Source organism: Oncorhynchus mykiss, chromosome 7 (assembly GCF_013265735.2).
Source record: "Oncorhynchus mykiss isolate Arlee chromosome 7, USDA_OmykA_1.1, whole genome shotgun sequence".
NCBI classification, from domain to species: Eukaryota; Metazoa; Chordata; class Actinopteri; order Salmoniformes; family Salmonidae; genus Oncorhynchus; species Oncorhynchus mykiss.
The window spans coordinates 62,638,883-62,661,470 of NC_048571.1; the positions used below are offsets into that span (position 1 = coordinate 62,638,883).

At 42.0% G+C, this 22,588-nt stretch overlaps 1 protein-coding gene across 9 annotated transcripts in view; it reads right to left on the reverse strand.

Moving 5' to 3' along the window:
- Positions 1-8,099: 8,099 nt before the first annotated feature.
- The window catches only part of LOC110528182 (inositol 1,4,5-trisphosphate receptor type 1), a 175,444-nt gene continuing 160,955 nt past the window's right edge, over positions 8,100-22,588 (reverse strand). For 4 of the 9 annotated variants that reach the window (XM_036983729.1, XM_036983726.1, XM_036983728.1 and 1 more), the window contains 3 exons: positions 12,353-12,546; positions 10,787-10,948; positions 9,284-9,822 (listed from right to left, as the gene is read on the reverse strand). In XM_036983729.1, the coding sequence (XP_036839624.1) occupies positions 9,736-9,822; positions 10,787-10,948; positions 12,353-12,546 (443 nt within the window). In that variant the 3' untranslated portion in view covers positions 9,284-9,735. Of the gene's footprint in view, positions 9,823-10,786; positions 10,949-12,352; positions 12,547-22,588 lie in introns of all 9 variants that reach the window. The other 5 variants (XM_021610040.2, XM_036983730.1, XM_036983727.1 and 2 more) reach the window with 3 other exon arrangements.

A 22,588-nucleotide genomic window follows, 5' to 3' on the forward strand; every position in this document is an offset into this window, starting at 1 on the left:
ACACACACAGACAGACACACACAACAACTTCCGCTGCTAGACTCTTATGACTGCTAAATACCGCACAATTGAAACACTTGCTACCCAATCCCCCTTTCCCAAAACATGTATAAATATATTAATGTAGAAGTGTTTAGAAACACATTCTATTCTTATTTACAATAAAAGTGACTCCAAAATTACACAATACAGTCATTTTGTAAAAAAGTAAGTACACCCCCTGGAAAAGTAAGTACACCCCTGGAAAGGGGTCTTTTATTTTTTACTGATTTAGACACATGGATATTTGAGCTAAATTCCCACCACATTCATTGATAAAGGTAACCCAATTTAACAAATCACAAAAAAAACATACTTTGAAAATGTTATGCAATTAAAATGAACAAAAATGCCCTTTCTATCTGGAAAAAGCCCATCACATACAATTGCTAAAATTAGAATCAAGTGCACAAAAACAGGTGCAAATGATGAGAAAATCATTAGAGAGAAACTCAGAGAGTGTCCAGCCTTCCATGAAGATTAGAAACTGGTTTGGTCCTAACCATATGGGTGTGTGGTAACACATCATGCCAAGATCAAAAGACCTACCTGAGGCCCTCAGAATAAATATTATTGATGCCCATGAGTCTGGGAGGGGTTACAAATCCATTTCCAAGCAATTTGAAGTACATCATTCCACTGTCTGACGGCTCATCTACAAATGACCATTGGCAATCTACCTAGGACAGGTCATCCCATCAAATTCAGCCCAAGAGCTGACCAAAATATGCTCATAGAATTCTCTAAGAACCCCAGGGTAACATCAAGGGATCAAGCCTCTCTTGCCACAATCAATGTATAAGTGCATGAGTTAACTGTCAGAAAGAGACTGCACAAACGTGGCCTATTTGGGAGGTCAGGAAGGAAGAAGCCTTTGCTCTCAAAAAGTAATTTCAAGACACAACTGACGTTTGCCAGACAACACCTGGGTGAAGACCAAAACTACTGGAACAATGTGCTCTGGACAGATGAGTCAAAGGTGGAGTTGTTTGGCCACATTGCCAGATGCCATGTTTGGTGAAAATGGAACACTGCCTTTGAACAGAAGACCCTCATACCAACTGTAAAGCATGGAGGCGGTGGCATTATGGTTTGGGGCTGCTTTGCTGCCTCAGGGCCTGGCCAACTTGCCATCATTGACCATGAAATCTATATTGTACCAGATAATTATTGAGGAGAATGTGAGGTCATATGTCAAAATGCTACCGAACATGGATCTTGCAACAGGACAATGATCCAAAACACACAAGCAAAGCTACAACAGAATGGCTCAAAAATAAGAAATAGAGGGTTATGGAATAGCCGAGTAAAGCCCAGATCTCAATCCTGTCGAAATGCTGTGGGGGTCTTGAAGAGGGCTGTGCATGCAAGAAAGCCCTCAAACATGAACCAGTTGAAGCAGTACTGTAAAGAAGGGGGGGATTCCTCCCAGTCGATGTAAGAGTCTGATAGACAGTTACAAGAAATGGCTACATTAAGTTATTTAATCTAAAGGGGGTAATACAAGCTATTGACGCTAGAGATGTACTTATTTTTTCTGCACTATGAAATTGCATTTCTGTTGATTTTTGATTAATAAATGATTGCAAAGTATGATCTTTCAGTGTCATTTGTTAAATTAGGTTTCCTTTATCTGTCAATAGTGTTGAAGTGAAGATTACATATCCATCTGTCAACAACAACAAAAAGGCCACTTTCCAGGGTTTTTTCCACGACTGTACATTATTTACCATTCATTTCTATTGGGCATAAAACGCACAGAATAACCTGAAACACAACCAAAACAACAGAAAATGTGTAGAGTCACAAGCTTGATGTAATCATTGCGTGCTATGAATATGGGACCAAATAATTCACATTTTACTACATTTACTATTTGTCCCAATACTTTTGGTCTCTTAAAATGGGAGGATTATGTACAAAAAGTGCTGTAATTTCTAAATGGTTCACCCTATACGGATAAAAATGCCCTCTAATTAAACTTGATAGTCTGAACTTTAACCTAACCTTGTATCATTTCAAATCCAAAGTGCTTGAGTACAGAGCCAAAACAACAACACATTTGGAACTGTCCCAGTGCTTTTGAAGCTCACTGTAAATGCGTATTCATCTCTGTTTCAGCACCAACTGGTAGATTTAAAAATACTCTTGAGTTTGTAGATTATTTAGGTCGATTTAATTATTAGGTCATGCAATTAAAATTTGGAATAACGTCACAGATATTTATAGCCTACTTCACTGTGGAAAAGGGGTGGCAATAAATAAATACAGATTTTCAGTTTGCTTCCATGACTGGTTTCACATTAGTCTCCAGGGATCGTAAGGAAAAAATCACCTAAAACAATTGCTATGTGTATTTACAATACTATTCTTCAAATGGATTATACATTTACCTAGCTCTTATCAATACCTATTATCAATGTATAAATTACAGTGCATGGAGAATGCTCTTATGTCTATCAGAAAAATAGAAAATATATGCTTTTTCAACTTGGAACTGGCAGGTTCGCTCAACATTATTCATGATTCCCTCATGGGTAAAGGTGGTGGAATTAAGTAAATATCAGAATACACCTCCACCCTGAATGAATAGCGGCGGGTGAATAGCATGCTATTCTCGTGCTTAAATTCAAGGTCAGAATAGGAATAAAAAGGTCGGAATTCCTCCCTTAGGGCTCAATTCTGATTTAGGCCTTTCTTACACAGTAGTTGGTATTCAGATTCAGATTTACCTTTAAAAAGGTAGGTTGCAGGTGTGGTCCCTTGTGCGCACTGAATAAATGTAATTCAACAGCTGAAAACTGTTGCTGGAGAATGTATTTTCTTGTGGAGTTGTCATTCAAATGGGTTTTCAGTGCATTCATCTTAAACCATCCCTTTAGTGTACTTTCAATTAGAATTTTGTCAAAAGACTAGAATACATAAAGAGTACAGGTTCAGAAAATAGGGATCAATGAAAGAAAACCATCTAAATATATCCATATTCTTCTCTGTTTCAGCACCAACTGGTAGATTTAAAAATACTCTGATCTTGTAGATTATTAAGCCACATTTTAAGGTTATGAAAGTACATATTTATTTTTATTTAACCTTTATTTAACTAGGCAAGTCAGTTAAGAACAAATGCTTATTTAAAATGATGGCCTACATGTATAAATCATTAAAAAAAAGTTTGGAGAGCCTTTACGCATTAAATATATTGATTCATCAAAAATAGAGTAGTTTGAGTCATTCAGAAAGTTGCCACATTCAGTTCTTTAACCAATGGTAATGTTGGAAGATTAGTGTACATAGAATTATAATAGGGAGAATAGTATACAATAGTAGGCTTATACCTTTGTCCATTTCAACCACGGCCAAGTATTGCGCCATGAGTCAGGTTTGTTATTGTTTGGTTTGCGCTCTGCTCCATAACGATTTAATTAGCCTAAACCCTTTTTTTAAAATATATATACTGAACAAAAATAAATGCGACATGCAACAATTTCATTTTTTTTTTACTGAGTTACAGTTCATATAAGGAAATCAGTCAATTAAAATAAATATATTAGGCCCTAATCTATGGATTTCACATGACTGGGTATAGGCCCTCCCACTTGGGAGCCAGGCCCAACCACTGGGGAGCCAAGTCCAGCCAATCAGAATTTGTTTTTCCCCTCACAAAAGGGCTTTATTACAGACAAACACTCCTCAGTTCCATCAGCTTTCCAGGTGGCTGGTCTCAGATGTTCCCACAGGTGAAGAAGCCGGATGTCAAGGTCCTTGGCTGGCATGGTTACACATGGTCTGCGGTTGTGAGGCTGGTTTGATGTACTGACAAATTCCCTAAAACAACGTTGGAGGTGGCTTATGGTAGAGCAATTAACATTAAATGCTCTGGCAACAGCTCTGTTGGACATTCCTGCAGTCAACATGCCAATTGCACGCTCCCTCATAACTTGAGACATCTGTGGCATTGTGTTATGTGACAAAACTGCACATTTCAAAGTGGCCTTTAATTGTCCCCAGCACATGGAACACCTGTGTAATGATCATGATGTTTAAGACATTTGAGACTACCCATTCCTGCAAGTTAAAAGGCTGTACAATTTAAATTCCACATAATGGCACAGGATTTCATAAACTTTACTGTGGGATGGTTTTCTATGTTAATATGCTTCAGTTTGCTGCCATATGACTGGTTTCACATGTCTCCAGCGATTATGAAGGTAAAATATATCTAAAACAAGTGTCATTTATATTTACAAATCCCTTATCCAAGCAGACTACTCCTTCATCTAGCGGTTATCAATAGTTATTTCAAGTTGTAAATTACAGTGCATGGGGAATGGTGTTATTTCTATCTGGAAAAAAATTCAATAGATGCTTTTTTCACTTGGAACTGCTTATTCATGGTTTTCTCATGTGTGTAAAGACGGTAGCATTATTATGGCATTAAGTCAAGGTCAGAATATGGCATTTGTACCCACCTCTTCCCCACCTTAATTTATTCAATCTCCACCCAAAACGAATAGCAGGTGAATAGCACACTGTTATCATGCTTAAGTTCAAGGTCAGAATATACATTGAGAGCAAAGTGCATAAAAAGGGAATTATGTTACATTTATGCGCGCTTAACTTGGGTTGGAATCGGGGCCTTAGAGAATAGCAACTGGTAATGCTTTGGGGATGTTTGTCTGAATGGGGTAAGAGGACACCCACCTGACAACAGGTGCTGTGGTAACAGAACACTTACCTAATGACTGGTCCAGGTGCCATGGCGATGGCACGTACCTGACTGACCACAATAACTATGTTACCTTATAATGGGGACACCCATTAATACCCCTTTGAACTCTCTAGGTTATGTTCCATCCTGAGAAAAAGGAGATCCTCATGTTTCAAGCCTATTTTCCCTCATCTGTAACAATTTATTGCTTTTTTTATATATATATTTTTTCAATTGTTATAATGGGACTGTGTGAGAGCCTCGAGAGGAGATTACACACTGTCTTGTGGCATTCCCCTGCTTCCTGTATGTCAGACGACTCATTCAGCTCCAGCTGCAGTGGGCAGCATCCTGCATGAATGGCACTACTCTAGTCATAAGTGGAAAACCAGTCACGTGCATCACATGATACACATTTAACAGCATACATTATTCTGGCCCGTAGCCGTGGGTGACGCCTCATTAACTTCTAAATCTAATTATACAAGCTTCATCCTAATATATCTTTCATCTATTAAAAGCTGATGTGCTATAGTATGTAATTGAAAATGCTTATTGTAGTGGGGTTTTCCCATACATGTCATCTGACCAAGGCAAACTCTGGGACCTAGTTATAGGATATAGGGCCCAGAGTTTTCCCTGGTTAGATCAAGTGTTCAGGAAAAACTCCTGACCTATAAAGTAAAAAAAAAGTAAATGGACCATATTGATCCTTGGGGGACACCAATCATTAGATTCTGATATACTGATTCTGTGTATACCATATCACAAGTATTCTCTCTGTGGTGTTACAACCCATACAGATGGAAAAATCACCCCTGAACGTCTAACACATCTTTAATGAATAGACTTTTAAAGAATGGAATGTAAATTTCAGACAACATGTTTTATATAGTAGGTTTGAAAGAAACTTTGTTCAAACAGCACTCCAAATCTTTTATATTAGTACTCTGTGGATTTCTTTACATAAACACTGCAATCAAACCAGGACACCTCTCTTCACGGAAGGCCATTCACCAAACAAAGTGACAAGTAAACTTAATTAATTCATGTGCTACAAGCAATAATAACATAATAATCAGTGCTGAAAGATTAGATAGCAGAAATGGATGTAAATATAAGATTGTCAGAATGTAATTCAGAGCCAACATATCAAAACAAGGTTCTCACTTAGGTGTTTAGTGTGCTCCCAATGTATGACATAAGCAATACCAATGTGTTGACACCTTTAGTATGACTCCTTGTCTTTTCTCCTTCTACACCCTCCCTTATAATGCTCACAACAACCATCTACAGGGGACATACGCAGTACAAACAGGCAAATATGCTACAGGAACCTTGGGATATCATATGACATCACAAATATGACCTCAAACAGTAACCTTAGGTCCTCATCCTAAAAGCTTCCTGGGGATGATCAGATACCTTCAAATTAGAATATAAGAAAATAAACATATACAATGTCTTCGGAAAGTATTCAGACCCCTTGACTTTTTCCACATTGTTACATTACAGCCTTATACTAAAATGAATTCAATACAAAAATCCTCAAATCTATACACAATACGCCATAATGACAAAGTAAAAACGTATTTTATTTCGAATTTTAGCAAATGTATCAAACATAAAAAACAGAAATACCTTAATTAGATAAGTAATCAGCCTCTATGCTATGCTACTCGAAATTGAGCTCAGGTGCACCCTGTTTCCAATGATCATCCTTGAGATGTTTCTACAACTTGGAGTCCACCTGTGGTGGATTGATTGGACATGATTTGAAATGCACACACCTGTCTATATAAGGTCCCACAGTTGACAGTGCATGTCAGAGCAAAAACCAAGTCATGAGGTCGAAGGAACTATCCATAGAGCTCCGAGACAGGATTGTGTCGAGGCACAGATCTGGGGAAGGGTACGAAAAGATTTCTGCAGCATTGAAGGTCCCGAAGAATACAGTGGCCTCCATCATTCTTCAATGGAAGAAGGTTGGAACCACGAAGACTCTTCCTAGAGCTGTCCACCAGGCCAAACTGAGCAATTGGGGAGAAGCGCCTTGGTCAGATAGGTGACCAAGAACCCGATGGTCACTCTGACAGAGCTTTAGAGTTCCTCTGTGGAGATGGGAGAAACTTCCAGAAGGACAACCATCTATCTCTGCAGCAACTCACCAATCAGGTTTTATGGTAGAGTGGCCAGACGGAAGCCACTCCTCAGTAAAAGGCATATGACAGCCCGCTTGGAGTTTGCCGAAAGGCACCGAAAGACTCTCAGACCATGAGAAACAAGATTCTCTGGTCTGATGAAATCGAAATTGAACTATTTGGCTTGAATGCAAAGTGTCTGGAAGAAACCTGGCACCATCCCTACGGTGAAGCATGGTGGTGGCAGCATCATGCTGTGGGGATGTTTTTCAGCTGCAGGGACTGGGAGACTAGTCAGGATTGAAGCAAAGATTAATGGAGCAAAGTACAGAGAGAGATCCTTGATGAAAACCTGCTCCAGAGCGCTCAGGACCTCAGACTGGGGTTAAGGTTCACCTTCCAACAGGACAATGACCATAAGCACACAGCCAAGATAACGCAGGGGTGGCTTCAGAACAAGTCTCTGTGTGTCCTTGACTGGCGCAGCAAGAGCCCGGACTTGAACCCCATCGAACATCTGTGGAGAGACCCGAAAATAGCTGTGCAGCAATGCTACCCATCCAACCTGCCAGAGTTTGAGAGGATCTGCAGAGAAGAATGGAAGAAACTTTAGCCTAAACCCTTTTCCGAATGCACTGTATAGTACGGATAATATGCACACAAACTCATGTGTTTGAAAACCAACACTGCTGGCTTTAGCATGATACCCATGCTGTGCATATGGACTTTTGGGTTGAGTTTTCTTTTCACAAAAATACTGTATATATTGTCTCATTTGTAGATTATTGGTCAAAAAAATCTTGGAAGAAGTCTTAAAAGGTGGTCACAATTCTATTTGGCCATTGAAATACAGCGACTTAAGTTTTCAGACATCGACTTCTTCCCCATTTTGTTGTGTTACAGACGGAATTTAAAACGGATTAAATTGAGATGTTTTTGTCACTGGCCTACACACAATACCCCATAATATCAAAGGGGAATTATGTTTTCAATTATTTTTACAAATAGCTGAAATGTCTCGAGGCAAGCCTAAACTTCAGGAGTAAAAATGTGTTTAACAAGTTGCATGGACTCACTGAGTGCAATAATAGTGTTTAACATGATTTTTGAATGACTACCTCATCTCTGTACCCCACACATATAATTATGGTGAAGGTCCCTCTTTCAAGCAGTGAATTTCAAACACAGATTCAACCAATTTAGGCCAATGGTGACTTTAAAACAGTTACAGAGTTTAATGGCTGTGATAGGAGAAAACTGAGGATGGATCAACAAAGTGTAGTTACTCTACAATACCAACCTAATTGACACAGTGAAAATAAGGACACTTGTACAGAATATAAATATTCAAAAACATGCATCCTGTTTACAACAAGGCACTAAAGTAATACTGCAAAAAAACTGACAAAGCAATTCACTTTTTGTCCTGAATAAAGTTATGTTTGGGGAGAATCCAATACAACACATTTCTGAGTACCACTCCATATTTTCAAGCATAGTTGTGGCTGCATCACGTTATGGGTATGCTTGTAATCATTAAGGATTGGGGAGTTTTTCAGGATAAAAAAATGAATGGAATGGAGCTAAGCAAAGGCAAAATCCTAAAGGAAAACCTGGTTCAGTCTGCTTTCTACCAGACAAATCTACACTGGAGTTGCTTACCAAAAAGGCAAGACCTGAGCATGGTTGTCTAGCAATTATCAACAACCAATTTGATAGAGCTTGATATTTATTTTACAAGAATAACAGGCAAATGTTGCACAATCCAGGTGTGGATAGCTCTTAAGAGACTTACCCATAAAGACTTACTGCTGTAAGTGCTGCCAAAGGTGCTTCCACAAAGTATTGACTCAGGACTGTGAATACTTATGAGATATTTCTGTATTTCATTTTCAATAAATTTGCTAAAATGACAAAAATAATGTTCACTTTGTCATAATGGGATATTGTGTGCAGATGGGTAAGAAAAACAAAAACAATCCATTTAGAATTTAGTATTCATACCCCTTGACTTATTCCAAAATGTGGAATAAGTCAAGGGGTATGAATACTTTCTGAAGGTACTGTATATAAATAAAATAACAAAGCCATCTAAAAAAACCTCATACCATCTCCAACAGACATAATGTAAAGATTAAACATCTTTGTGGTTGCATATCGTAAAGTATTGGTATTGCACCTCGTACAAAAATAAGATATTAAATACTGTTTGCCAGGTTACAAATATATAAAAAAGAGGAAAGCGTCCTTCAACACGAGAGTGTTGTGTCTCAAGAGTCTTGTGTTGCAATTGGCTGAGCCTTCAAGTTCACCAAATACATCAAGACCAATGGGGGAGTAGAACCTTTGTCACCCATTCAAAGTGGTAAGGAAGATGGACAAGGCATTAAGGGTAGTAAGACAACCTAAGGCATTTTCACTTGAGTAATTTTTACAACCTAAACTTACATGACTGGTTCCTTCTTCTCAAGTCCAGGGGCACTTTTTGCACACTCTTTACATTCCTCACCCACCCACTCAAACTCATGTGCACAGTACATAGACACACTCACGTACACTACATGCATATGCCCCATCTCCTAATGTGCACTAGTTTCATAAACACTAAGTGTTCATTAAGGCATTCTACACACAAATTCCTTCATACTGTACATACTCACTCTCTAAAGCCCATGAGTCAGGCACACTACTACTGTACAAACACACTTTGGCATACTCCTGTACACTACATTGACTGTCAGAAGAAGGCACTGTAACGTCAGGATCTCCTTCATGTGAGTGGTCCTGGGTTAGGGTCCTGGGTAAGGGTCCTGGGTGGAGGAGGTGGTACCCACCCCACGGTTCTCCTCAGGCTGGCTGCTGGGGATTGACGTTCATGTGAGGGGGGTGGCCCAGGAGTCCAATCCTCTGCTTTTGTTTCCTCTGCTCTGTCATCTACCGAAAGGGGGAAGAGTGTTGATCTCAACCTCAAATAAACACAGTACTCACCCAATAACAAACACATGGAGAAGCGCACAAAAATCTGCACCCTTACTGATAAATGCACTGAGAGACACACCCACAGAAAGTTTCCTGTGGCAAGCTTTGACATAGACCATTGTTGATCCTTTGAACTCATGAACTGCCAGCCCCTTCCTCCACACACAGCCCAGCTGCCGCATATTTCTCAACAAATCTGTGAACCCACCCTGGGCCCACCCCACCCATCACAGCCAACCCCGCAAACATTTCTCCACAACCACTCAACAGCCCAGAGCAGTGAGGGAATCTGACATACCTTCTGCTCAATTCAAAATGACCCCTAGCTCCTACTCATAGGCACTTATTGTAAACATAAAAGGATTGGATCAGTTTAAAGGGTACGAAGAAAGAGTTTTTCTCTCCAAAATAACAAGAGTGTGGTCAAAGTCTTAGTAGCTTAGTTTTAGTCACGGTCTGGTTATCTACACCTCCAAAAAATATATATTTGTATTTTTTTTTTAAACATTTAGTCTAGAAAAAAATATATATCTTCGGGACAACCCACAATGAACAATTGTCAAAGTCGTATGGAGAACTTACAGAGTTCGTATGCTAACTCGAGCTGGCTAATGTTAGCCACTAGCCATGCTAGCATGTAATTACATTCCAGAACGAGTGTTGGCGGTGATGAGCTACAATCCATCAATCACCTCAGTTTCAGCACCGGCTGGCTCTTGTTGCCTTCTTGCATCGGGCTCAGTAAGCAAGAAAAATCGCTCCATCTTGCCTTCTAATAGGCTAGGTGGAATTTCTCCCATATTGCTTTTCACCAATCCAATCATCTCAGAACTACATGAGCACCTTGCCAATTAGCTGTTGGGAGCCAAGGTGTGATTTGACAGACATCTGTCTGTGTGTCTGTGCAGATGAGACTCACCTGCTCCTTGAGCTCCGTGAGCTGTCCAGACAGATTGCATACCAGCCTCATGGCTGACTCCAGCTTCTCTTGCAGATTTCTGATCTCGTTCTGTTCGCCTTCCGCGTCACTGCTCACCAGCGACATCGCACGCATCCGTGGGAACCAGTCCAGATTGTGCTCCTGTAAAATAAGATAAAATAAATGTATCTTAATTGACTTGCGTAGGTAAACAAAGGAAGAATAGATAGAAACATACAGACATCCAATGGCTTTGAGGAGGGGGTGATGGATATCAAAGAAAATGATCAGCAAAAAAGGAAGACTCAAAACACTGAAAGTGATTTATGCCCCTAAGTGTGTCTATTTGCATTGAAACATAAGAAAAAGGCCAGGGATTGTTAGCGTTGCAATCCTCCCTTGTATTTGTGTTACTAGGATACTGTAAGACTATTTCGAAGATAAATACACAACACAGAGGACGAGAGGTCAATAGAGGACTAAAAGTTAAACGATCAATGGAAAGTGTTTTTTCTGTAATAGGGGATTAATGATCAATGAGACATGGGAGGAATTTCAGTCTGGGACTCATAGCAACAAAGCAAGTTCTCATTGTTCCAAATTGTTTATACATTGAACCTGAAATAGGATACTTGTTATTTAGCTATTGGCCCAGTTTTATTGCAAGGAATTCCAATTGGTCAACCACAGGCTAGGGCTGGGTTATAAAACTATATCCTGTCCCTTTGTTCTGTGGAGAGAATCACTAAGGAGAGATTCACTGAGGACAGGGGAGAATGAACATCTACCGCTCAGCATAACATCTATGATTTGTCCTCTTTGAATAAACCTATTTTTCTCCCCCTGATTATTCTTTGGGGTCTGTGTTATTGAAGAGTAACATCAACTGCTAACACCACCAAACTGCACAGACCAGTATGATGACATGATTGCTACCAAAATAACAAGGCCGAACAGCAAAAATTAATACTCTTTAAGAGATGACTCTCCTGGCATCTCAGGTTTATCATTGTTGAATACAAAAATGAAACCCATTCCCTTTTCTAGTGCTATCATTGTGCCTCGTATCACAGCTTAATCTGTTTTAGGGTTAGACAACAGTTCATGTATAAGTCTTACCCCTCTGCCTTTCTGTTTGTCTCATCCAGTGAGATCACTGGGTGTGTGTGTCATCCAGTGCGTTTGTCATTCAGTTGGTCAGTGACATTCAGTGTGTACATGCTATCTCTGTCAGTTGAGGGTGGAAGGGCAAATAGCTACATTGGAGGTGTATGTGCCCGCGAGTGTCACATTCTCCTCTCTGACTCAATACACACAACGTACACACAGTTAGTAAAGGTCAGCAGCTAGTTAAGGGATTTACCAGAACACACAAACAGCAACTCTATGGCCCTACATGCACCCTACAAACATCAGTCTCCCCCCAGGACAGGATGTAGTGTACCCTATGCACTCATGTCAGTGGGTAATGGGGACGGCCTGGGCTTATGCTGTGTCACATTACATATTAGACATTGTGGTCTGACATGGGAAATGTTACCAGCTCAGGCCTGGTGTGTGTGTCACCTTGATCATCTCAGCGACGTAGCTCTCGGGGCCAGTGTACTCAGTGGAATCCTTCACTTTGACCAGCACTATGAAGAACAGGTAGTGCCACATGTTGTGCTCCTCCTTGATGTGCTCCTCAAACGTCACCGTCTTGTTGTCAAACTTGTCTCTCTCCAGACCTGTGAGGAAACACACACATGCACACACACACACTAGAGATCGTAAATCAAGCCGCTGTCGACCTAAGAAATGAGGAAAATGCGACTTCCTGACAGCAGAGGAGCACTTTTGACCCTGTGATATGGCGTGATGTTTAATGAAGCAGATTCCTGTAAAAAGTCCATCTTTCAGTCTAATGACTAAACAACATTAGTCTACATGGATAAACTGGCCAACTTCCTGGAATCTCCAAAATATGAGAATTGCCATGTGAATTTGGGAAATGTGGAGAAAGTGTGGGGATTTGGGATTTTATCTATCTAGGCAAGCGGTGTCAAATACATTTTGGCCCGCAGGTCGCGTTTGGTCTTCACTGAGGTGAAATATATTTCCCTGTAGGGATGGGCATTTGACATTTTTACTGTTCCAGTACTCGCATGATTTCTCCCCTGAAGTACAGATAAAAAAATCTATATATATTTTTTAGAACACTAAAAAAATGTGTGTGCATTTATCTATATGCCAACAGTGAGAAACAAGGCCCAATTTATCATAACCATTACAGATAACGAATCCTAATTGACCCATATATACTCAGCTAATAAAAAGAAAAAAAGCTCCATTTAAGACTAATTTATTAAAACTGTTTTATCAACTGGTTATGTTATACCGTGGAACACAATCTTCAAAAAGGTAGTAACCTTGCTTGTTGAAGTTTATGGCTGTGCAATGGGATAGGCTTTTTTGTTAATTTAACAGACAAGATGCTATTATTTCCTGAACCCTTATCACAGTCAAGACCAGTGGTATTCATGAATGCCAAGGGAAGCCAGGTATCCCCAAAAAATGTACCAAGAAAAAAACGAAATCATTTATCTTTCCTCTCTCTGTGTTTCATAATTTTCTTTATATTCGCAAGAGGCTGAATTTATTGCACCGGAGAAAGCATCCAAGCGAGAGAAACATCGCCCCGCTGTCTCTGTAGGTGTAAGGCCATTTATCTGATGCTGTCTGGTCCAAAAGAGTATAACATTGTTTCTGCCCCTAGCATTGAATGCAACGGAAGTCAGCGAGCATTTGGCCTTCCTTGATAAAAAAAATAAAAAAATAATAGCCAATCAGCATTGAGCTAAACTGAGTGAACTCAACTGTGAATGCCCCCCCCCCCAAAAAAAAAGAGTCAAGGGAAGCCAGTTTGGATTTGGCTCCATTCCGATCACATAGCATCGAGAGCATACCTCATTGACAGAAACTCGTTGAGCATCTTGTTGTGTTGTTGTCCTCCGGGGGCTAGCTAGCTAGCTATCTATCTAAAATTAGTAATTTCCTAAACTAGCCATGAATAGAGATTTGGACTTGTGGTTTTACTTAATTCTCCGTACTGGCCAATTATAACGGCGATTCTGATCCAACCATAAATTCATACAGTTTGCCCCTGGCCTGAGAAGATGGAAGTTCAATATGTAGCTAGATGTAGAAGGTAGAAGGCTAATGTTAACTAGCTATCGTTGCCCATGAAAGGAAGTTAGGTTAGCAAGCATGCATTTTAGCCAGGTAGAGTAGGACGACAAAAAATAAAAGCTTTTACTTGTATGACAGTCATATACCATTTCATCAACGTGAAAGAGAGGAGTATGGCATTGGCGTTTCTCTACAAGTAGGGTGAGTGAACGCACAGCTACTGGTCAAGACACCTATTTTATAGTAAAATAATGATGTAACATAACAGAATAAAAGAGAATAGTGTAAAGTGATGCGCATCTCGCATATGGAAGAGTTATTCTAAAAGTGTGATCATTTGAAACAGGGCTCAGTTTGGGTTACAAACCAGAATCTTTCTTTTTTATATACAGACGTTCGATTTAGTTTATTCTGCCTGTTCTTTGGAATGTTCTATATGGATTAACAATTCCACATTGAACACTGCATGGGGATGAATTACGGCCACAACATCTGCTTTGTGAGTAGGCCCAGACTTAATGATTCTGATGAAAATACGCTCCGTCTTTAGCAAACTAATGTTTTTGCATATTTTCAGTGTGGAACCTGTCTATGTTTAGCGGGGTTATTAGCCTAGACTAACCAATTCTAAATGACACTAGCAGTTCACAAAGTAGGATCGCCACTAGTTACCACAGCCACAAAGTATTAAACCCCACCTATTTCTACAAATTCTCTTATCTGATTTTAAACCGAATCCGTAACCCTAACCACAGTGCTAACCTTATTCCTAACCTTGAATTAAGAATTTATGATAAAACTGTCGTCATTTGGCAAGGAATTTAGCTTGTGTATCCCATCAGTTAGATATGTTGGATTAATGGATTAAATAAAACATTTCCTCATCAATCTACACATTAAACCCTATAATGACAAAGCAAAAACAGGTTCAGTAGTTGTTGCAAATATATTAAAAATAAAAAACAGAAATACCTTATTTACATAAGTATCCAGACAATCGATATTGAGTTCAGGTGTATCCTCTTTCCATTGATCATCCTTGAGATGTTTCTACAATTGGATTGGAGTCCACCTGTGGTAAATTCAATTGATTGGACATGATTTGGAAAGGCACACACCTTTCTAGATAAGGGCCCACAGTTGACAGTGTATGTCAGAGCAAAAACCAAGCCATGAGGTTAAAGGAATTGTCCGTAGAGCTCCGAGACAGAATTGTGTCGAGGCACAGATCTGGGGAAGGGTACCAAAAAATGTTTGCAGCATTGAAGGTCCCCAAGAACACAGTGACCTCCATCAATTCGTAAATTGAATAAGTATTCATTGCGAAAGGTGCTTCAACAAAGTACTGAGTAAAGGGTCTGAATACTTATGTAAATGTGATTTAAAAAAAAAAAAATTAAATAAATGTGCAAAAATGTCTAAAACCTGTTTTTGCCTTGTTATCAAATGTTATTGGTCATATACACGTGGTTAGCAGATGTTAATGCAAAATGCTTGTTGTAGCGAAATGCTTGTGCTTCTAGTTCCGACAGTGGCGTAATCTATATAGTGTATATAAACTACATCCGGCGCCGACAGAGCCTCGCTTCACGTTCTTAGGAAACTATGCAGTATTTTGTTTTTTATGTATTATTTCTTACACTGTTACCCCAGGAAATCTTAAGTCTCATTACATAGAGCCGGGAGGAACTATTGGATATAAGAGCAACGTCAACTTACCAACATTACGACCAGGAATACGACTTTCCCGAAGCGGATCCTCTGTTTGGTCCACCACCCAGGACAATGAATCGGATCCCAGCAGGTGACCCAAAACAACGGCGACACAGAAGGGCCTGACGGAGCGGTCTTCTGGTCAGGCTCCGTAGACGGGCACACCGCACACCGCTCCCGAGTATACTACTCGCCAACGTCTCTTGACAACAAGGTAGACAAAATCCGAGCAAGCGTTTTGTCTTCCAGAGAGACAGAGATTGTAACATTCTCTGTTTCACAGAAACATGACTCACTCGGGATACGCTATCAGAGTCAGTACAGCCACCTGGTTTCTTCACGTATTGCGCCGACAGAAACAAACATCTCTCTGGTAAGAAGAGGGGCGGGGGTGTATGCCTTATGATTAACGAGTCATGGTGTGATCATAACAACATACAGGAACTCAAGTCCTTTTGTTCACCTGAAATAGAATTCCTTACAATCAAATGCCGACTGCATTATCTACCAAGAGAATTTTCTTCGATTATAATCAAAGTCGTGTACATCCCCCCCCAAGCAGTCACCTCGACGGCCCTGAAAGAACTTCAATGGACTCTATGTAAACTGGAAAACACATTCTGAGGCTGCATTTATTGTAGCTTGGAAATTTAAAAAGGCTAATCTGAAAACAAGGCTCCCTAAATCTTATCAGCATATCGAATGCACGACCAGGGCTGGGAAAACCCTGGATCTTTGTTACTCTAACTTCCGCGACGCTTACAAAGCCTTCCCTCGCCCTCCTTTCGGCAAATCTGACCACGTCTCCAATTTGTTGCTCCCAGCCTATAGACAGAAACTAAAACAGGAAACGCCCATGCTCAGGTCTGTTCAACGCTGATTCCACGCTTCAAGATTGCTTCGATCACGTGGACTGGGATATGTTCCGGATAGCGTCGAACAAAAACATTGATGTATACGCTGATTCGGTGAGCGAGTTTATTAGCAAGTGCATCGGTGATGTTGTATCAACAGTGACTATTAAAACCTTCCCCAACCAGAAACCGTGGATTGATGTCAGAGCATTCGCGCAAAACTGAAAGCGCGATCCACTGCTTTTAATCAGGGCAAGGCAACCAGAAACATGACCGAATACAAACAGTGTAGCTATTCCATTCGCAAGGCAATCAAACAAGCTACGCGTCAGTATAGAGACAAAGTACAGTCGCAATTCAACGGCTCAGACATGAGAGGAATGTGGCAGGGTCTATAGTCAATCACGGACTACAAAAAGAAAACCAGCCCCGTCGCAGACCCCGATGTCTTGCTCCCAGACAAACTAAACAACTTCTTTGCTCGCTTTTAGGACAATACAGTGCCACTGACACAGCCCGCTACCAAAACCTGCAGTCTCCTTCACCGCAGTCAACGTGAGTAAAACATTTAAACGTGTTAACCCTTGCAGGGCTGCAGGCCCAGAAGGCATCCCTAGCTGCGCCCTCAGAGCATATTGAATCAATTGGACATATTGAATCAATCCCTATCCCAGTCTACTGTTCCCACATGCTTCAAGAGGGCCACCATTGTTCCTGTCCCCAAGAAAGCTAAGGTAACTGAGCTAAACGACTATCGCCCTGTAGAACTTACTGCCGTCATCATGAAGTGCTTTGAGAGACTAGTCAAGGATCATATCACCTCCACTCTACCTGACACCCTTGACCCACTCCAATTTGCTTACCGCCGCAATAGGTCCACAGACAACGCAATCGCAATCACACTGCACTAACCCATCTGGACAAGAAGAATACCTATGAAAGAATCCTGTTCATCGACTACAGCTCAGCATTTAACACCATAGTGCCCTCCAAACCTGTCATTAAGCTTGAGACCCTGGGCCTGATCCTGAACACTGGGGCCCCACAAGGGTGCGTTCTCAGCCCTGTACTCCCTGTTCACCCATGACTGCGTGGCCATGCACGCCTCCAACTCAATCATCAAGTTTGCAGACGACACTACAGTGGTAGGCTTGATTACCAACAATGACGAGACGGCCTACAGGGAGGAGTTGAGGGCCCTCGGAGTGTGGTGTCAGGAAAGCAACATCACACTCAATGTCAACAAAACAAAGAAGATGATCGTGGACTTCAGGAAACAGCAGAGGGAGCACCCCCTATCCACATCGATAGGACAGTAGTGGAGAAGGTGGAAAGTTCCTGGGCGTACACATCACAAACAAACTGAAATGGTCCACCCACACAGACAGCGTGGTGAAGAAGGCGCAACAGTGCCTCTTCAACATCAGGAGGCTGAAGAAATTTGGCTTGTCACAGATGCACAATCGAGAGCATCCTGTCGGGCTGTATCGGGCTGTATCACCGCCTGGTACAGCAACTGCTCCGCCCACAACCACAAGGCTCTCCAGAGGGTAGTGAGGTCTGCACAACGCATCACCGGGGGCAAACTACCTGCCCTGACACCTACACCACCCGATGTCACAGGAAGGCCAAAACGATCACCAAGGACAACAACCACCCGAGCCACTGTCTTCACCCCGCTATCATCCAGAAGGCGAGGTCAGTACAGGTGCATCGAAGCTGGGACCGAGAGACTGAAAAACAGCTTCTATCTCCAGGCCATCAGACTGTTGAACAGCCATCACTAACATTGAGTGGCTGCTGCCAACATACTGACTCAAATCTCAAGCCACATGAATAATAAAAAATTGGATATAATAAATGTATCACTAGTCACTTTAAATAATGTTTACATACCCTACATTACTAATCTCATATGTATATACTGTACTCTATACCATCTACTGCATCCTGCCTATGCCGTTCGGCCATCGCTCATCCATATATTTATATGTACATATTCTTATTCATTCCTTCACACTTGTGTGTATAGGGTAGTTGTTGTGGAATTGTTAGATTACTTGTTAGATATTACTGCATGGTCGGAACTAGAAGCACAAGCATTTCGCTACACTCGCATTAACATCTGCTAACCATGTGTATGTGACCAATACAATTTGATTTGATTTAAAAAGTAATCTAACAATTCCACAACTACCTTATACACACTCACATCAACACCATTATCCCAGAAACAGGCAGGTTGAGAGCTTCAAGTTCCTTGGTGTCCACATCCCCAATAAACTAACATGGTCCAAGCACACCAAGACAGTCGTGAAGAGGGCACGACAAAACCTATTCCCCCTCAGGAGACTGAAAAGATTTGGCATAGGTCCTCAGATCCTCAAAAGGTTCTATAGCTGCAACATTGAGAGCATCACTGACTGGTATGGCCTCCAACCACAAGGCACTACAGAGGGTAGTGTGAACGGCCCAGTACATCACTGGGGCCAAGCTTCCTTCCATCCAGGCGGAGTCAGTGGAAGGCTATAAAAATGGTCAAAGACTCCAGCCACCCTAGTCATAGACTGTTCTCTCTACTACCGCACGGCAAGCGGTACCTGAGTGCCAAGTCTAGGTCCAAGAGGATTCTAAACAGCTTCTACCCCCAAGCCATAAGACTCCGGAACACCTAATCAAATGGCTACCCGGACTATTTGCATTTCACCCCCCCCCCTCCTCTTTTACACCGCTGGTACTCTGTTATCATCTATGCACAGTCACTTTAATAACTCTACCTACATGTACATATTACCTCAACTTACCGGGTGCCCCCGCACATTGTACCTGTGCCCCCTCTGTATATAGTCTCACTATTGTTATTTTGCTGCTGCTCCTTTAATTACTTTTTACTTTATTTCTTTTGTCATTTTTTAAAAACTGCATTGTTGGTTAGGGGCTCGTAAGTAAGCATTTCACTGTAAGGTCTACACGTGTTGTTTCAGTGCATGTGACTAATACCATTTGATTTGAAATGTAAAGGGATGGAATAAGAATATTTACATATAAATATATGGATGAGCGATGGCAAGATGCAATAGGCAAGATGCAATAGATGGTATAAAACACAGTATATACATATGAGATGAGTAATGTAAGATATGTAAACATTATTAAAGTGCCATTATTTAAAGTGACTAATGATCAATTTATTGAAGTAGCTAATGATTTGAGTCTGTATGTAGGCAGCAGCCTCTGTGTTAGTGATGGCTGTTTAACAGTCTGATGGCCTTGAGACAGAAGCTGTTTTTCAGTCTCTCGGTCCCAGCTTTAATGCACCTGTACTTGACCTCGCCTTCTGGATGGTAGCGGGGTTAACAGGCCGTGGCTCGGTTGGTTGTTGTCCTTGAGGATTTTTTTGGCCTTCTTGTGACATCGGCTGCTGTAGGTGTTCTGGAGAGCAGGTAGTTTGCTCCCGGTGATGCGTTGTGCAGACCGCACTACCCCCTGGAGAACCTTGCAGTGCAGTTGCCGCATCAGGTGGTGATACAGTCTGACAGGATGCTCTCAATTGTGCATCTGTAAAATTATAAGGGTTTTGGTGACAAGCCAAATTTCTTCAGCCTCCACTACTGTGGGTGGACCATTTCAGGTTGTCCGTGATGTGTACGCCCAGGAACTTTAAACTTTCCACCTTCTCCACTGCTGTCCCGTCGATGTGGATAGGGGGGTGCTCCCTCTGCTGTTCCCTGAAGTCCACGATCATCTCCCTCTCAAGTGAGAGGTTGTTTTCCTGACACCACACTTCGAGGGCCCTCACCTCCTCCCTGTAGGCTCGTTGTTGTTGGTAATCAAGCCCACTACGGTTGCATCGTCTGCAAACTTGATGATTGAGTTGGAGGCGTGCATGGCCACCAGTCATGAGTGAACAGGGAGTACAGGAGGGGGCTGAACACACAACCTTGTGGGGCACCAGTGTTGAGGACCAGGCAAGTGGAGATGCTGTTTCCTACCTTCACCACCTGGGAGCGGCCCATCAGAAAGTCCAGGATCCAGTTGCACAGGGTGAGGGTGAGACCCAGGCCTTAAGCTTAAAGATGCGCTTGGAGGGTACTATGGTGTTGAATGCTGAGCTGTAGTCAATGAAAAGCATTCTAACATAGGTATTCCTCTTGTCCAGATGGGATAGGGCAGTGTGCAGTGTGATGGCATTTGCATCGTCTGTGGACCTGTTGGAGCAGTAATCAAACTGAAGTGGGTCTAGGGTGGCAGGTAAGGTGGAGGTGATATGGTCCTTGACTAGTCTGTCAAAGCACTTCATGATGACAGAAGTGAGTGCTACAGGGCAATAGTAATTTAGTTCAGTTATCTTTACCTTCTTTGGTACAGGAACAATGGTGGCCGTCTTGAAGCATGTGGGGACAGCAGACTGGGATAGGGAGTGATTGAATATGTCTGTAAACACACCAGCCAGCTGGTCTGCGCATGCTCTGAGGACGCGGCTAGGGATGCCGTCTGGGCCAGCAGCCTTGCAAGGGTTAACAAGTTTATTTTTGTAGTCCGTAATTGCCTGTAGACCCTGCCACATACGTCTCGTGTCTGAGCCGTTGAAAAGTCGACTTCACTTTGTCCCTATACCGACATTTTACTTATTTGATTGCCTTGCAGAGAGAATATCTACACTGTTTATTTTTGGCCATATTCCCCTGACATCTTTCCATGGTTGAATGCGGTGGTTCGCGCTTTCAGTTTTGTGCGAATGCCGCCATCTATCCACGGTTTCTGGTTAGGGTAGGTTTTCATAGTCAGTCACAGTGGGTACAACATCTCCAAGGCACTTCCTTATAAACTCACTCATCGAATCAGCGTATAAATGTGGGAAGGTGAACGGAAAGGCTCTGGAGCAACGAACCGCCCTTGCTGTCTCTGCCTGGCCGGTTCCTCTCTTTCCACTGGGATTCTCTGCCTCTAACCCTATTACAGGGGCTGAGTCACTGGCTTTACTAGGGATCTTTCATACCGTCCCTGGGAGGGGTGCGTCACTTGAGTGGGTTGAGTCACTGATGTGATCTTCCTGTCTGGGTTGGCGCCCCCCCTTGGGTTGTGCCGTGGCGGAGATCTTTGTGGGCTATACTCGGCCTTGTCTCAGGATGGTAAGTTGGTGGTTGAAGATATCCCTCTAGTGGTGTGGGGGCTGTGCTTTGGCAAAGTGGGTGGGGTTATATCCTTCCTGTTTGGCCCTGTCCGGGGGTGTCCTCGGATGGGGCCACAGTGTTTCCTGACCCCTCCTGTCTCAGCCTCCAGTATTTATGCTGCAGTAGTTTGTGTCGGGGGGCTAGGGTCAGTTTGTTATATCTGGAGTACTTCTCCTGTCCTATCCGTTGTCCTGTGTGAATTTAAGTATGCCCTCTCTAATTCTCTCTCTTTCTTTCTCTCTCTCGGAGGACCCTAGGACCATGCCTCAGGACTACCTGATGACTCCTTGCTGTCCCCAGTCCACCTGGCCGTGCTGCTGCTCCAGTTTCAACTGTTCTGCCTGTAATTATTATTATTTGACCATGCTGGTCATTTATGAACATTTGAACATCTTGGCCATGTTCTGTTATAAGCTCCACCCGGCACAGCCAGAAGAGGACTGGCCACCCCACATAGCCTGGTTCCTCTCTAGGTTTCTTCCTAGGTTTTGGCCTTTCTAGGGAGTTTTTCCTAGCCACCGTGCTTCTACACCTGCATTGCTTGCTGTTTGGGGTTTTAGGCTGGGTTTCTGTACAGCACTTTGAGATATCAGCTGATGTACGAAGGGCTATATAAATAAATTTGATTTGATTTTGATAAATCAATGTTATTTTCTGAGCCTTCCCGGAACATTTCCCAGTCCACGTGATCAAAACAATCCTGAAGCGTGGATTCCGATTGGTCAGACCAGCATTGAATGGTTTTTAGTTATGGGTACATCCTGTTTGAGTTTCTGCCTATGGGACGGTAGGAGCAAGATAGAGTTGTGGTCGGATTTGCCGAAGGGAGGGCCTTGTATGCATCGCGGAAGCTAGAGTAGCAGTGGTCCAGTGTATAGCCCGCGTGGGTGCTA